The sequence below is a fragment of the Colius striatus genome, chromosome Z (genome assembly GCF_028858725.1).
Source record: "Colius striatus isolate bColStr4 chromosome Z, bColStr4.1.hap1, whole genome shotgun sequence".
Taxonomy (NCBI): Eukaryota; Metazoa; Chordata; class Aves; order Coliiformes; family Coliidae; genus Colius; species Colius striatus.
In genome coordinates, this window is record NC_084790.1 from 83,874,830 (window position 1) to 83,891,977 (window position 17,148).

At 39.1% G+C, this 17,148-nt stretch overlaps 1 protein-coding gene across 4 annotated transcripts in view; it reads left to right on the forward strand.

The window, feature by feature from the left end:
* Nucleotides 1–16,379, forward strand: part of ARK2N (arkadia (RNF111) N-terminal like PKA signaling regulator 2N) — a 49,529-nt gene extending 33,150 nt beyond the window's left edge. For 3 of the 4 annotated variants that reach the window (XM_062019091.1, XM_062019094.1, XM_062019092.1), the window contains 3 exons: nt 5,822–6,004; nt 9,717–9,843; nt 13,488–16,378. In XM_062019091.1, coding sequence (XP_061875075.1) covers nt 5,822–6,004; nt 9,717–9,843; nt 13,488–13,650 — 473 coding nt within the window. In that variant the 3' untranslated portion in view covers nt 13,651–16,378. Of the gene's footprint in view, nt 1–5,821; nt 6,005–9,716; nt 9,844–13,487 lie in introns of all 4 variants that reach the window. The other variant, XM_010201615.2, reaches the window with a different exon arrangement.
* Nucleotides 16,380–17,148: the final 769 nt, after the last annotated feature.

Here is a 17,148-nt window from a genome sequence, read left to right on the forward strand (position 1 = left end):
TCTCTTAAAACACTTTTGCAAGTAAAACTGGGGGTGAGATCTGGCTATATACATCTGCTTCCATAATTGATGAATCATTAGGGGGCATCAGGGAAAATAAATCTGGTTATGAGATATAAAGTGCATCCCACTTCCTGATATTTTCAATAGACAGCCATGTTCCATGTGCCTCTGCTTAACGCACAATGAAAAAGGCTTTAATATGTCTTTATACATAAATTTAGTGAAAGAAATCCAAGATATTTTCCATCTAGTCATCAAAAAGCCTGAATAAAATGAATGTTGATTAGCAAGACTTGAATTTTTAAGACCTTTTTTGATGTGATATATTAAAAATGATCCAGTCTGAGAACAGATACTCATTTGATCCTGTTGTTTTGATGTTGTTATTTTATTATTATGTTTAAAAAAGGCAAACACAAAAGCTTTACTGTGTGAAATGGAGGAAAATGTGAGGAAAGCGGTTTCATCAGTAACTCTTTGTTCACTTTATAATTTTAGAGAGAATGTTGTTTCACTACTGTTGTTTTTTATTGTATTTACGATGTAATCTTCGCCTAACCTTGTAAATTTTGAAATGTAACTACTGTAACCTGGAATAAATAAATAAATATAAAGCGTAGTGAAGTGTTTCATGTTTCTAAACAACATAAAAATCTCCTGCCCCCCACACTCCTTTGGGAATTCTTTTAGGGTTCAGCTAGTTTGTGCCATGGGAACCACACATGCTTTTATAAACCACAGCTCTGGATCATGTTTTAAATGATACCAGGTTTGTATTGTTTAGCTAAAACAAAAATACTGTCACTTCAGCCTGTAGCCTTGTATATTAAACCTTTCTGTTTGGATCTGTGTGTATACGCTAAAACTAGTCTGGCAAATAAGATGAATTTTCTAGGTTTTAGCACACAAAATACAATGATTTTGATTACTGTAATGATCATCAGATCCTAAAATTTACATAGGTGTTGAAGTCCATTCTGTGTTTTGCTTAAACTTGAAATGAGGGCATTCTTAGATGTCTTCTTACTTTTAAATGCTTCAGTATTCTCTTTTGTCATATAGAAACAAATGCAATTTAGAGTGCTGAGGTTGAGTCAAAGCAGTGCCCACGTTCACAGGGAAGATTTAGAGGTGAGGCTGGACGAACTTGTGTTTCCTTGGGCTTGCAATTTTTAGCTTTTGCAGGTTTCACAAAAGCTTTCCTAAACACTTTTTAATCTCCTCAATAACTTACCAGTTAAAAATAGCTCAGTAATTTGAGAGGAGTGATGTTTTCACCAAAGCTGAGCTCCTCTGTGTGTTAGCCTTGAGCAAGCAGCAAATCTCTGCTTGCCTCAGTTTCCCCCATAGGCAGAAGGAGGTTAATAACCACCTCAGAGCTCTCAGGGTTCCACTGATGGAAAGCTTTTTGTTATAATAAAGTGCTGCAATTATTATTGCTATTGTACCTGTTTAGTGTGGTTTAAAGCTCAGGTGATATTTACACCTAAATAAGTCTCCATGCTTACTCATTCCAAAGACCCTGATGACTCCAGAGGGCAATTCAGACCACCAAAATTAGGCTTCTAATTTTGTAACGATTTCAATCAGGATAGTCCTCTGGAGATTTCAGTCTCTTTCCACTACTTATAGAGAAAATACAGCAAAGCTCAAATCCCATCCCCAAGCCTGGCATTCATCTTGCTGAACTTCAACAGTGCAAAAATTAGGTGCCATGTGTGAGGTGGTTGTCCATGCTCTTTCTGTTTACTGAGAAAGGAGGGGAGAAGATGATGCTTCAGGCTACGATTTCAAGGCCAAGATTACTTGACCCTGAAATTCCGCTCTTTGGCTGGAGCAGAAGGGAGTCTAGGTGAAAAGCTTGGCCCTCCATGCCCAATTTTAAACAAGCTAAAAAGTAGTAATAACTTCAAGGACTAAATTCCCCGTTAAGGTTCTGCTAGCTAATTATCTTTTATTTCCTACGATAAGGTACTGCTGTGCATTGATAGACAGCTGCCGCAAAGGTACGGTGCTGCTTACAGCATGGCTGCTTTTAACCTACAACTGAAATTTTCCAGTTGATTCCCCCTGTTTGCTTGTGCTGCCATGAAAATGAAGGGATAATAGGAGTGTGGGTCTGAGGACAGAGTTTAGACCACTGAATGTTGAGATGTGGCTCTGTGAAAAGCGTGGGAGTGTCTAGTAAATGATTGAATTTTCGTTGTTGCAAGCTTAGAATGAAAGTTGATATGTGTAGACCTGGATTTATGTGCATGTGGCTTCTGAATCGGTTGTCCTGAGCAGAATTAGTTTTGATGAGCTGTGTAAATTAAGGGAGAATTGGACACTTGGAAATGCTGTCCCCGCAGTGACCTCTGCCTCAAAATTCTTTACAAAAACACTTAAAAAGCAGTCTTTCCCCCTCCTCCTCTTAACATTAAATGTCAACAGCTGTATTTTGCTGCTGGTACTTATTAACTTTCAGCCTTGCTTTTTCCAAGCATTTTTTTTGCTTTAGAAATGAGTTAAAGCTTATCACCAGGGAAATGTAAGTCTTCCAGCTACCTTGTCTTCTCAAAAGATGTGATTTTTCCTAAATGAATTGTTTAAATTACTGACCAGGGAACCTCCTAATCGTGCTACATTAAGTTTTGATTCTGGCACTGTTTGGTTTAGTGTCTGTTTTTCTATTTGTTGAAATCCCGTTGCAGTCAGTAATTATGAGGAGTGGCTCACTTGTAAAGAAAAGATGAGAAGTTGCAACTGTGGCTGTACTTAATCCTTTTACCTTTTTCAACCTGAAAGCATTTTTTTGTCCCTCACTGATTTTTCCAGCTTAAAGCCTGTTGTCCTTATGTCTTGGTACCACACTTTCACTTTGCATCACATCATTGGATGATCACGTAGTTGGCTAAGGAAGTATTCTTTATTTCTAAATTTAACTGCTCCTTGTAGCACTGAAAACGAAACAGCTTTTTGGGAATGGAGGATTTTTAGAGGAATTTTTTTTATATGCCTTTGCTGCAACTCTCATCTGGTTGTGGGTGTCTGCAACTTATTTATTGGGCTATTTATTGTTTGGTTGGAATTGTTTGGGGTTTTTTTATCACAGGCATTTATTGCTCATTTCTTCTTTTATACATGCTGGGAGTCCTGGGATATGCTGCAGGTTGTGGTAATTATTTTGGCCTCGTTGGTCAATTACTGGTGAATAGGTACGGGTAACCCTGGTGACAGGGGCCTTTCATTTCCAAATCTGATCCTGAAAGGCAAGGCTGAGAAATGCCAAATTAGATCTCTGCTGTGATTGCTTTGTAAATAGGCAGCTTGTTTTTTTCCAGATTGTTAAATTGATGGCTATTACACTGACAAATATAATTACAATATGTAAATTATATTGAAAATATTTTTGTCTGTTTGATGTATACTAAATTTAAGCTAAGTTATAAGGTGTGCTGTTTGGAAGTGTGGAAGATACAAGAGTGGAGCTACAGATAACAAGTATATGCTTGTATTTCCTACTGATGAAGACTTTCACACAAGTTATTTATATGGGTAGGTGATGAGAATATCACTCTGCATGTATATACATTATTATACATTTTTGCATGATTATACATGTAGGAGTGGTACAATTTTGACTTGAGACTATTGGTGCCTTTTGTCCAAATACAATTCTACTTGTGTAGACACGTCTATCTAAAACCAAATTTTGCTTCTGCTTTTGGAGATCTTAGTAAGAAGCGAGAGAAGGAACTTGAATAAGGAAGGAACTCTAATAATTCATAGCTCCTGAAATTTTAGATAACATTGAAAAAATGGTCAAACAGTCAATATTGTACTTGACCCTCGTATCTTCTGCACTCGACTGTTTATTTTTATAGATCGCATTATATACGTTCACGCTGAACTCTGATGATAAGACTGAAAGAAAACATGCCTCTCGTGATTCAGTCCAGTTGTAATATCTGCATGTAATTTAATCATCGGCTTTCACAAATGATTAATTGAACATCAGCTGGCTCGATTTTGGACTGGATAGTCCATTATTTTGTAACTGCCTTTTGAAAAGACAAAGATTGCTTTTCAGTTAATTATTGGGACTTCTTTTCCAGTCGTAATCATCAGCGTTTCGTGTTGTGAACAGTTTGGTCTTTGATGCATTGACGTTTAACTCCCCATTTCTTTTTGTCGGGTCTGTTTTAAGTTTGTGATATAACATTGTTTTATGAAATTTGTTGTTTGGGAGGCAGATCTGATTGGAAATATTTTGTGAATTTCTTCATGCCTTGTTGCACAACTCATCATTAGTACGGCTTAAGCAATGAGGTTGCTCTTTAAGGAAGCGTGTTGCCAGTCACAAAATAGATGTTTCTTAAAATAGTGAGTTGAATGATATTTAAGGGACCAAGTTACAAAGTACATCCATCAAAATCAAAAACACCCACCCTAAAGAACTCAGTAGAAACAGCTTTTCAGAGAAAGAAATAAGAAACTTTTTATTTGTCACATTCTTCGTATCTGCAACAGCACATCACGCTCCTAAAAGAAACCAATCTTTCCTTTTCGTTTTATTCTTTGGAACTTTTAAGTATTTCTGTAGTCATTTTGTACCTCTGAAGGCTGTATTTCCCAAACACACGATTAGTTTATTGTTATTTTCTATTTTCCCACACAAATTCTACTCTCTCTGTATTATAATCCTGATGAAAAAGTCCTGCAGACACTCAACTGCCAGAACTTCCTTGGAGTTACAGGCTTACAGTAACAAAGCAGCTGAGCTTGGCCAAGCTGTTTTTCTTGTGGTTGAAGTCTTGACCCACAGAAAGTTTTGATTCTCTCATTTGGAGAGTGGAGACTCCAACCAATTCTCATCCATTCTGAGTCAACAGGCTGTAGCTGAGACAAAGAATTTAAGTTAAAATGTTTATCCTTTCAGAATTACAATATTTATCTGTTATCTCTTTGTTTCCACATTAATCCCCATCTTGAATTTGACCTTTTTTTTCTTGAGTCTCCTGTGTTTCTAGCAAGCTTTCCATTAGAAGTGATTTTCATCCCTCACAAAGAAATTAGTCCATCCTAACAAAGCAGATCAGAAATAGCTTTTTGTTATTCCTCAAGAACAGATTACAGAATTGTGCAACCAATTTTCTTTCCCTCTTTCCTGCTTCACTTTGGTGGCCAAGAATGCATATGGTAATCATACTGAATTAAAACCATATTTATCAGTGCACATTATAGTTTTGTTTCTTGTTGTTCTTGATCTTAAAAAAAGCCCCAACACCAAAGAGCATTGCCAATTTGAAAAATTATTCTGCTGTCCTTGACAGGTAAATGCCATGTAAGGAAGGTTGCCTAACGTTAAATTGTCACTGGATCAGTTACAACAGAAAGCTGATTTTATTCAGTCAGCCCTGAAGTAATTGTGACCTGTCACTTGAGTCTTGTAAAATTCTCTAGTTAAAGTATCTTGACTTGCCAAATTTAATGTCCTGTAACTTACTATTTTTTATTTTAAACTGAAGATTTGTAAATGTAACATTGTCAGCTGTGGAGATGTTTATGTGTTAATGTGAAAGATAATACACAAATAACCAGTTCATTGATGGACATGTTTTTCTTGCATTTGTGTTTTCTGTGTATGCAAAGATGTAAATGTCTCTGTAATCTCAGATTGTGTTCATTAACTGAAGTTTAATAATTCATATAATTTATAATTCTTTAAGAGCTTCATGTAGGAGATTGCATTAATCCTTAAATTATTTGTACTTCTGAAGATGTCTTTCACAGTGTCCTGACTTCTAATCCATGTTGCTTTTCTCTCCTCTTGCAGATGGACCTCTAGTTGTAGCTCATTATGATATATCAGACACAAATTCAGACCCAGAAGTGGTAAATGTGGACAATCTGTTGGCGGCTGCGGTAGTCCAAGAGCACAATAATTCTTTAGCAACCCAAGACTCGGAATCAACATGGAAAACCAGAGGGCTGCTAGATGACCCGAGTGCTGAAACAGGTTTGTTTAAATTCCCTTCCTCCAGAATCTCAGCCAGTGTCTCTGCCTCCCTTGCTTTGAGTGTTTTTGTAGTTTATACAGCTTTAAAACTTCTCTTGTAGCTTTTACTATAAATCAGTCTAGATGCTTATTAAAAATGCCTGACATGTATTCCAAAAACACAACTGATATAATTTGACAAAGACTTCTGCATTGTATTTTATCACAATAATGTTTTGAATTATTTTTTCCCCTTTTCCCTGTAATTACTCCTTGGAACTTAGTCCTGGGGCTTGATGTTAGGGTTTTTTTTAAAATGAAAGTGAGCTGAGCTTCTTACTGAGTGGTTGATTACGATGACCCATGCCACCAGTTAGTAAACCAGTCATAAACTCATTTTAAGTATCATGGCTATCTGTGTAAGTCTTTTTCATTTATCTCTCTATTTATTTAACGTATGGGCATCAATTATTCCCATATTCCATCTGCATTTCTAGTGTACTTTAGAAAATTGAACAGACCAGCATCAGATGTAGGGTAAAAAGGTGCTGGTTAGTGGGCTTAGCATCAGGAGACAGCAAGGAAAGTTCCTTTGAGAAGACAGGAGCAAGAACACTGTAGAAGAATTCTGAGAAGTTGATGTAGCTCATGAAAGTTGTTCAGCCTTGCAGCTCTTCACTAACTAAAGAGTTAAACAGCAACATGAAATGTTTCTGTGTTTTGGCTGCAAAGAGCTAATAGGGAGTGTTTCCTGTCAACATCATCCCATAGCCTTCTACACCAACATTCTGCCTCCCTTTCCACTCATTTTTTAACAGATTTTTAGCACATGCAGTGCTGGAGTGTGGCAGTTTATTGTTTCATGCTGTGTTTTCCACCAACACTGGAATTGTTCAATTTTCCTTCTTTTCAGTGTCTGTAAGGCTTAAAGAAAGACAAGTGTGTGGCTGATTTTGAAAGAAGTGTTCCATTATTATGGAATGGACGAGTCCATTATCCAAGTGTGAGGATCTCTGTTGCATTATTTTCACTGCTGTCTGTGGCTGGATGTTGTTCCAGCCTTTTTGAAGCTACGTGGTGTTTTCCAAACTCACTGGTGCTGTTTGCAGGATAGCAGCTGACTGATGGTTAGCTATTTGACCTCTAATAAGCCCACATCTTTATTAAGTGATTTATTAAATGATAACGCCAGAAATTATTACATAGCACTAATTGATTGGTACCACAAAGGAGTGCCAGGAAATAAAAAGTCGTGTTTCTTACCAAGATTTCCTCCAGTTATGAATACAATGCTGGGGTGCAGGTAGGAGTTTGTCTGTCTTCCTCCGCCGACAACCAAGGGGATGTCACCAGGTAAAACAAAACTAGAAAAAAAACTTCAAGAAGCCTTTTTGTCCCTCACCTTGTGAGAAGGTGTTCATACTAATTTGCTCCTGGTGCTGTGGCCACGTCCATTTGTGAAAGGATGAAACTTTTCCTTCCTGCATACATACCCCTTGCCCCAGAGCCCTGTAGCCTCAGTACACTTCTGCCTGGATATCTGTCAGTACTGGCCTTTTCTTACCATCTCTGGGATTGCACGTTTGGAAAGCAGAATCCTCAAATCTTGTTCACAAATTTAATCTTCAGTCAGTATCTGGCTTAACAGACATTAAATGACGTGTTCCCATGGGAAAATAACAACATAGACTTTATCGAAGTGAAAAATCTTACTAGGCCGCACTATCACATCTTTGTGCATGGGCAAATATTTGGGGGTGTTTTGCAAGCCCTGATGTTGTAGGGCAAACAAAACATCTCCTTTGGGCATCATCCTAATGTTAGTGCAGAGAAATTAACAGCGTAGGCATGTCATTAGGCATGAAATTTCTATGGCCAGAGGCTGTAAATCTATCTGTATGCTGTAATCCTGATTTATGCTCAGCAACTGTTGCAATAGTTATCCTGCTAATCATGCTTTCTCCACTGCTATCCACCTTTTTGTTGTCTATGGTAATAGCCTACATTTGGGATTGTTGTTTATGCATCTGGGGATTCGTTTTGGGGCTATTTAATAGCTGGTCTGCTTTGTCCCACTGCCAGCCATTTCCTTTATCAAGCATGGTGCGGAATGGTGGTACATGATTAATATAATATATTAAGGCAGGTTGGTGTCCATCCCAGTTTGCATGAATCAAATGACCAGGGACTGTGTTGCTGTCCTGCTGCCTGTGGTGTTCAGGAGCATGAATCAAAGCCTCTAAGCACTTCCCATGTCATGTTTCATAGTGTGCCCAGCCATGTCTATTGAAGAAGTAACCTCGACCTGTTTTGGTACTTTCTGGTAGTCACTGATATTTGTCAAGGAATGTTCAGTTGAACTGTAATGTTAGGAAAATTCTGCCTGGGCCATTAATTTATTTGAAATTCAGCTGACAGATGTTTTTTGTCTTGAGAAGTGGGAACTTCCTTTGAGTACATGGCAACAGACAGGTTTCTTTCCCATGTTAACCCTGATCAGATGCTGCACCAACGGTCTTTGCTTTCCAAAAATTCAACATACGGTATGATCTCTGCCCCTCTGTTTGCTTGCATCTGTTCCAAGTACTTTAAGCAGTCATTACAAGGTTTCCTTGGCATCTGTTTTAGCTTTAATTTCTTTCTCTGTGTCCTATTGATCTGCCTGGGGGATACGATCAGTTCTGCATAGTCACACACCTTTGCAATCTGGTGGATCATTACTTCATCCTCCCTCTCTCATCTTTGAAGGAGCGGCCAGTCAAATTAGATATGCGTAATATATTAATCTAATCTCAAATTTCCTGCTTGACAAATGATTCTTCTCCTGTGTGAGCTGTTTCCAGGAAGCACAGGTAGTGTTATCTGCTTCAGGGCTTCTCGGCATCTTACAGCTTATTGCTAAAGAGAGACAGTAGAAGTAATCTTGAGGCTTTTTAAGGGAAAAAAAAAAGTAGAAGTTGTATCCTTTTATTGAAGTATTATTTTAAAAATTAATTTTAAAATCATTTACTTTCTGGAACTCAAATAATAATCTTGTCTGCTTCTTGGCAGCACTTGGCAGGAAAGGCAAAACCTGCCGCCATCATCGTATGTGTTTAGAGAGGATTTGTTTTTTGACAGATTGAGGACCTGGGTAGCACTGAGGGTCTGTATTAAAAGCCCAACACTGCAGGATATGGAACTTAGGAAAACCAGATTTCAAGTGTCTGTAATAATGTTAGAGCAGATGTGAGAAGCAGCACAACCAAAAACTGATGGATTTGTTGTTTTTTTGTCATTGACCAGCTTTCCCTAATAATAAAAAAAGAGAAATCCATTTTCCTGGGTGTATATGATGTTCCTGCTCAGCCTATAGGCTTTTTTTAACACAGTTTGATTTAATGACAATAGATTGTTGTGTTTATTTCAAAGAGGTTTAGGCACAGTCTAACTCTTACTGTTGTCATACAATCACAGCTGGAAAGCCTTCAGGTGTTCTTGAGGCAATAGTTGGGTTTTCACATTTGTGTAATAACACCATCAGTAGAGCTGTTGAGGCTGGATAAATCCAGTGTTCATCCTTTATTAGGTGATGAACTGGAAATTGGGTAACAATATAAGATTTTCTGGCCTCAGTGTTCTAGTCTTTTTTTGGAGGGGAGAGGGTGGTGTTAGCTTGGGAAATGCCTTTTCCAGCTGATTCCTGAGTTATGTAAACTATTAAACATTGTCTTTGCATCTTCTCAATACGTAGGTCATTTGGATCCAGACCTCCTTACAAGTGACAAAACCTCTTCTGCTAATGCCCAGATCAATGAAGAAATTAATATTGCCTCTTCTGATAGTGAAGTAGAGATTGTTGGAGTTCAAGAACATGCCAGGTATGGATTCTGTTTTCTTGCTCTAATATTTCTTTCATTTTTTCAGAATATCTGTATTGCCAAAATTAATGAAGAAAAAAACTGCTGACATCCACTCCTGTATTTATCCATCCATGACTGATGCCTGAAAGCTAGCAAACGTTGCACTTGTTTTTTCTATTCTGACAGTGATGTCGGAATGTGTTTTTCTTTAGAACGTTACCAACTTGATAAGAATTCAAGTTAACGTTGTGAGTTGGTATTAAACATTAACAGGCTAAACATATGTAGTACTAAAATACCAAATATTGAGACACCAAGTTGATTTACTTCAGGAAATATTATTGGAATTGCAGATTTTAAGGGCATCAAGTGAACATGCAAATACATAAACAAAAATATTTCTGTGAGTGTTCTTGTTTCCTTTCAAAGTATTCTCTTGAAGCATTTGATCAGCTTCCAGTGTATTTAATTAATTAATGTAAATGAACGCCAAAACACTATCAACTGTCCAATGGTTAATATTATAAGATAGCTCCTTTAGGTTAAAAATCAGATCTTTATGAATCTTGGTGTTGTTTCAAGATACAAGAGGCTTCAAGCCCCCGAAGCAGCTGAGGGTAAGGAAGCCAGAAGTTTGTCTCAAGCTCAGGTGGAAAGCTGTCCAGCTGTGCTTCAGCTGTTGTTCTCAATAAGCATTTTTTAATGTTACTCTTCATCATTGGTCTACGGTCTTTCTTTGGCTGAAGGTATTATGAGGCAGTTGATCAAGACTGGCATTTTCACATAGTGTGCAGGGTTAATTTGGTAGAATAAAAACAATTAAAACGGTATACAGACAAGCTCTTTCTACAATTAATCTGCTGCCTGCTGGATGCTTGGAGGGTGAAAAGGAGTGTAAGGGAAAAAGAACAGAGCAGTTCCTTGTTGTTCCTTGACCACACCTTTCTCGAGGAAAGCAAGAAGGAATGTGTGCAGGACCCAAATTCCCAGGCAGGAGGGTTTACAGATAGTATGGGAACAGTCCAGTGCTGTTGGATGTGAAAAAAGGAAATTTTAAGGAGCTGAAGGAAGACACATTTAGTTTTCTCTTTTAGAATAGTGAAGTCCTTACATGGCTAATGCTTTTGGAAGATACTCATTCCTTACTCCTGAATGAAGATACTCCTGAATGTTAATCCAGCACACCTGAGGCTTGGAGGGACATTGTCCTAAAGATAAGCAGAGTGAATTTGTCCTCTAATACTAGTTTGTGTGGATCTGTGTATCACTAAGTACACACAACCCTCTGCTTGAGGTCCCCTAATTCAAAAGCTTTCCATGCTGCTTTGATAGTATTTGCCATGTACAGGAGTAGAAATGTTAAGTAAATGCAGAGTTACTCTTGAAAGTCAGGTTTACTAGATGTAGGCTTAAATAACTTCAGCAAAGACAGACTTAAAACAGACATTTGTGCTTTCCTTTGTTCATGTAACCATCTACCGTTTCTCCACAGACTAGTTTTTACTGGCTTCATTGAATAATCACACATTTCAGTTGTTTGAATCTTTATTTAGAGTGTTATTTCTCTTGCGGGTTTAGGCTTGTAGTTATGAAGTACATATAGGCTTCAGACAGGGTTGTCATTTGGAAAAGGTTTAAGTTTTTGCCTAGTTTTTTTTGCATGCTTACTTGGTGTGGTGTTTGGATTCAGTCCCTTTGCTCACACCATGTTTTATCGTGCTCCATGTTCCATGTCATCGTTGGACTGGCATGAGTTGTGACACTTGAGTTTGTCCATCTTAGGACATGTTTTTCAGTTTGTTCTTCTCCAATAAATTGTTGGGTTTTTTTTTTCCCATGCATATGTATAAAACAGTCTTCCTCTGTTTTTTCCCAAGGCTTTTCTTCCCCCCCCTCCTTTTTTTGGTTGCCTTTCCTTGGTGACTTCCCTTAGCTGCAGATTGGAAAGCATGTTCTCTAAGCTCGTGCTTGAAATTTTGCTGTTGGCTTCTTTTGTGACTTGAGAAGAAACACTGTTATTTTTGCAAGGTAGTTATTTCTGTGAGACCATTTGTAGCTTGCTTTCTGTTGTCTTGAGGGAGGAAAGTTAGTATTAGCTTTGCCTAAGCATTGAGGACTGTTCTGTATCAAAACAATGCGCCATAGTCCCTGGGACTGAACATCATATTTAGTTTGCTTTGGGTACAAGCTTTTCTTACCAGTTATGCTGAAAAAAATATTTCACCTTAAAAGAAAGCTTTTTGTGAAAAAAAACCCAAAATCTCCTACATTTGTTAGAGTTCCAGTCTCTTTATTACTGATTCTCTGTAGATATGTCCTTTAAGTATGTATTTTTAAGACTGAGGAAGTAATAAAAAAGTCATTCTGAACATCTCATCCAAAACTAAACAGCGTGTCTGAGAAGGAAATGAGACATTTATATTCAGAGCAGTTAGAGCTTGGAGAGGATGAGATTTTTTATTCTGTTTCATGAGACTCTAACCAGAGCCAAGAGAGATGAGCATAACCTAAGTAGTTCTGGAGGAAATAAGTTGCACTACCATAAATTAAAACAAATAAAATGGAAATGTCAGGGATATTTGACCAGTGCAGAAAAACTGGGTTCCTGAAACCAAGTACACATACATGCCTTGGAAAGAAGAAACAGGAAAAGGTTACCCCAGCAGCCAGACATCTCCTGCTTATGTATGCAGCCAGGAGCAGCTACAGCCACCACCAGTGCAAACAAAGTTTTGGAGCACTAGGTATAAAGTTTTATTAGCACTTGTTTTAAGATTTACAGCTGGAAAAGAATGATCATCTTAAAGACTCCAGTAAATTCCTGTCATCACTTTGTCGTGTAACAAAGTCTTTCTCTTTGCTTTTTTTTCTAATTACTATTAGCTTCCCCTTCAGTTGTCACATATCTGTTATGAACAGAATAGGTAAAAAAACCCCTGTAAGTAGATATGTACTTCACTTCAGCAAAGCACTTGAGTGTGTGCTTATCTTTAAATATGTGATTTGGTCTGGTTGACGACAATCACTGAAAGCTGAAATGTTTTGCTGAAGTGGGGCTGTACTGCTATCAGTGAGTGTTTCCCAGCTTGTTTGTAATTTCCAGTCAAGACTGAAGAAAAGTCAAATGCAATGGCTGTAATAACGTAATTGCAAGATGTCTCTTGTAATTATTGTAATGAAAGTATCGTTATGTGCTTATTTTAACGTGGTTTTGATTTCATACAGAAAGACAGCTTTTGCCTCATCAAGCCCCACTTAACTTTTTTCCCTTTCTACAAGTCCAGTGGACAAAACTGCTAGCAGAGAACTATGCTTCTGAATAGTGGATGCATGGTACCACACATGATGGGGCAGGCTTCTTCAGGATCCTTAGGATCCGTGCACATATGGACAGGAGTTGAAAAATGCACACGTTTTACACAGTTCTTAAAAAGCATTTCATCCCCACCATCACCCACGAGTTCCAAAAGTTCAGTCTCAGCTTTGTTACTGGGTACTTAAGATGTCACAGAGCCCACAAACAGAAAGTCCACGAGGACCATTTGGAGAGGAAGCTGTCAACAACATGCCTAAGGGATGAAACACTGCAGCGAAGAATCTTGTGCCTGGATTCAATCAGTAATATCTTTAATCCTTTGTGGGTTTTTTTGCCTTGCTTACAGGTGTGTGCATCCAAGGGGAGGTGTGATTCAGAGTGTGTCTTTCTGGAGCGCTCAGCAAACACCATCATGGACAGCTGTGGCTCCCCAGCAGAATTGGTCTTCGCCCCCAGAAGTAGTAGACCTCACTTTGGATGAGGATACCAGACGCAAATATCTACTGTAGTGCGGTGTCACTGTGTTTCTGCCCTCACCCCTTCTCCCTTTTGTGGCACAGAAGTTCATTGCTAAAGCTTCAGCTTCAGAAGCCCTGTTCCTGGCATTACAGAACTCAAACTCACCAAGTTTTTTTCATTTCCATAAGAATGTAGTATAATTTCAGTATCATTTAAAATGTTTTTGCCTTCTCAAAGGAGTATTGCTCCACAGAATGAAAACCCAATAGCACCAGATTTAAAGCGCATCTACAGTTACTGACATGTGTGTGTTAATCTGAAGGAGTAACTGTGTGCAAACTTAACGTCCTCCCACCCTTTCCCACCTCCCAGCTTCAGAACGTTGTTAATTTATCAGTGTATTGAGTTTCTTTGTAGAAGTTAGTATTTTGCTGTGTGAGCATCAGTGCTTTTGAGAAATGCTGTGTCCTCACCGATTTCAGTGGAACCTGGCAGTGGGGTATTCAACACTTCTGAAAGTTGGGCCAGGATTATTTATACCCCAGCTGATGTGGTTACCAGCAGGAGGGACTGTCTTTAATACAAATGGCCCATAACATATGCACTGAGCAGCTTTTAGTTAAAGGACTTCTATTTTCAATATAATTTATAGTTTACACTCTTGTCAGTGCTGAGTCTTCTGTCTGCTTGACTACTGTGTTTCACTGATCGTTTCCCCTAGCCTGTGACAGTTTAAAATAGCAGTAGCAGTAGTGACCTCATAGCTGCTGAGCATTGCAAAAGCACAAGAAAAGTGACAAAAAGGCCCAACATCCCCCTCCCTTTTCAGTATATATAATTATACCCGAATCTTGCCTGGAGTAGGAAAGGGATGAAACCTTTTGCTCATAGTCTTCATTTCTACCGTTGCTTATTTGCTTCACTGACCATCTCCAAACAAACAACAAACCTGCTCACACCTTGCAAAGGCCCAGCCTGACAAAGTACTTTAGTGGCTGTGTTGCATTCAGGCCCAGCAGTTTGCTGAAACTCATGAGGCCATTCAAGTGCATAAAACTCTGCCCGAAAAAGGTATTGCAGGGTCAGGGCTTTAGGGTTGTGGGTTTTTAATGTTGTTGTATTTAACTAGATCTGCACCATTTTCCTGGCTTTAGGTCAAGTCTCTTATCCCAGGTTTGCAGTTGGTTTTCGGGTATGATCCAGGAAACACATTCTACCAGAATATTTCCCCAAATCAGTGGAACTACTTACTTCTAGTGGGCTCCAGTTTCTGTAGCGTGTGTGGAAATTCCTGCCCCTCATCCTTCATTTCTCAAGGCAAAAACCAAAGACTAGACTTTTGACAAGGTGATACTTTAAATGTCGAATGTGCAATTAAAATGTTCCTTTGTATTCAAAATGTTTCTAGTGGGAATTTTGTACAGCGGTGTCGTCAGATTCTTTTGCCATTTGAGGCTGGGCAGGGGGTGGTCAGGACATGGGAAGTTCTGTTTTCTGTGTGTGTTGGCTGGTTTCTAAATTTGTTTGGCTTCCAGTAGTACTATCCATGGGCAAAAAATAAAAGAAGAGACATAAAATTACCTTAGTTGTCACATAACTTAAAAGAAAGACAGAACCCAGCACAGCAGCAGTGGAATAGTGACAAACAGCTTTTCCTTTAATAAGCAGAGCGGTTATGAGCTACACTTTAACAAACAACTAGGTAAGGGATTGATACTCTAACATCAGCCTTTCTTGAACATCCAAGTGTGTTACTGCATGGCCAGAAACATGCACATGGTGCTTGTAGTGAGGGAGTTCTTTCTGTGGGAGTGGGAGGGAGGGAGCCCGTCTGCATTGCAGGTGCCCTGCGCTCTCGGGGCACTGTCAGTAGTGGCTGTTGGTCTGTTCTCCTCCTCTTGTAATGGTGCAGCTCGACCATCAGCAGTGGGCTGGCACCAGCAGTGGGCTGGCACACGTGCTGCAAAGGCAACTGTAGAACAGTGAGGGAGCGTGGCTGCTTTCCCGTGTTTCACAGAGCCCTTGCAAGACCAGTTTTGAAGAAAGCTGCAGGGACCCATTTGTCATCCTTCCACGAAAAATGCAAACTAACTCTCTTTTGCTTTTTAGTTTGATGTGACTTCCTTGTAAATATGAAAATGACTGAGTCCTAACCAAACTTCCTCTAATTGTGCACTGTGCTTGTTTGAAACAACCCCTGTATTGCAGTCTGATGCAGGTTTTCTTTTACTTAAAACACTACATATTTTCTCCTTTAACAAATTTGGAAGGGTAGTGACATGAAAACCGCAGTCATTGGATAGCTGGGAAGTGATTTTCTCCTGTTGGGTTTTTTTAATTGTTATTTCTGTTTTTGTTTTGTTTTGTTTTGTTTTTTTTCCTTTGTAATGAAAAAGAGCAAAAGATTCCCGGATGGTTTTGCTCTTCTCAGCAGGAAAGAGAAGTGTTAGCTGTTGTATGGCTAAGAACCAATGCAATTGGAGCCTGATCCAGAACCCACTGGAGCTGGTGGAGGGCTTTCCATTGAATTCAGTGTGTATTGGCTTGAGCCCTCCATGGTTTAGCAGTTCCTGAATTGCTGGAGTGTGAACTTGGGATCTTCTGTAGTGAAGACAAATCACTGCTTTAGTATATAAATGTTAAAACTGTGCAACTCTAGTTTAAAAATTTGATTCTTCTCGACACTCACTATTTAGTTCTCATTTTCCATCTAGTATTTAATGGTCTTTGGAGAAAAAATAATAATAAAACAGAGTGTTATATATATATATATAAATATATATATTTTTGGTGCAAGATGAGAACTTCTGTTTTTTGAAACAAGTCTGTAGCATAAAGGTTAAACTATTTTAAGACAAAATAAAATAGAGTGTATTATTTAAACAATATCGATTTGTTTGGGATTTTGTTTTTTAATCACTTTGGTATTTTTACGTTTCCGAAGCAAAGACAGAAGCTCTAGGAGCGAGTCACAATTCACAGAAGCATAGGCTTGCCCAATTTCTGTAGCACGTTTCATTTTGAATGTCCAGAGTGTTTCCTGACTGCAGAAGCTCTGCTTTTATCTCTCAGACCGGGGCAGGACCAGCACTTCTGCCCACAGCACAGCAGGGGCTGCCAGGGGAACAGGAGCAAGTGGCTGCTGCCCACCATGCTCTGCATGTCCCTTCTAGAGTTGTGGTTTCACAGAATCATTTCTGTTGAAAAAGACTTTTAAGATCATTTTGTCCAAGCCCTCCCCTTACTGCCAAACCCACCACTAACCCGTGTCCCTCAGCACCTAAGCTCCATGGCTTTGCAATAGCTCCAGGGCTGGGGACTCCCCCACCTCCCTGGGCAGCTTGAACAGGGGCTGACAACTCAAGTTCTTCCCAGACTCCAATCTAAACTTCTCCAGGGGCAACTTGAGCCCATTTCCTCTTGTCATGTAGGTTGGGAGCAGAGACCGACCCTCCCCACCACAGCCTCCTGTCAGAAAGTTACACAGAGTGCTCCTGTCTCCCCTCGGTCTCCTCTAGGCTGAACACCCCCATTCCTTCAGCTGCTCC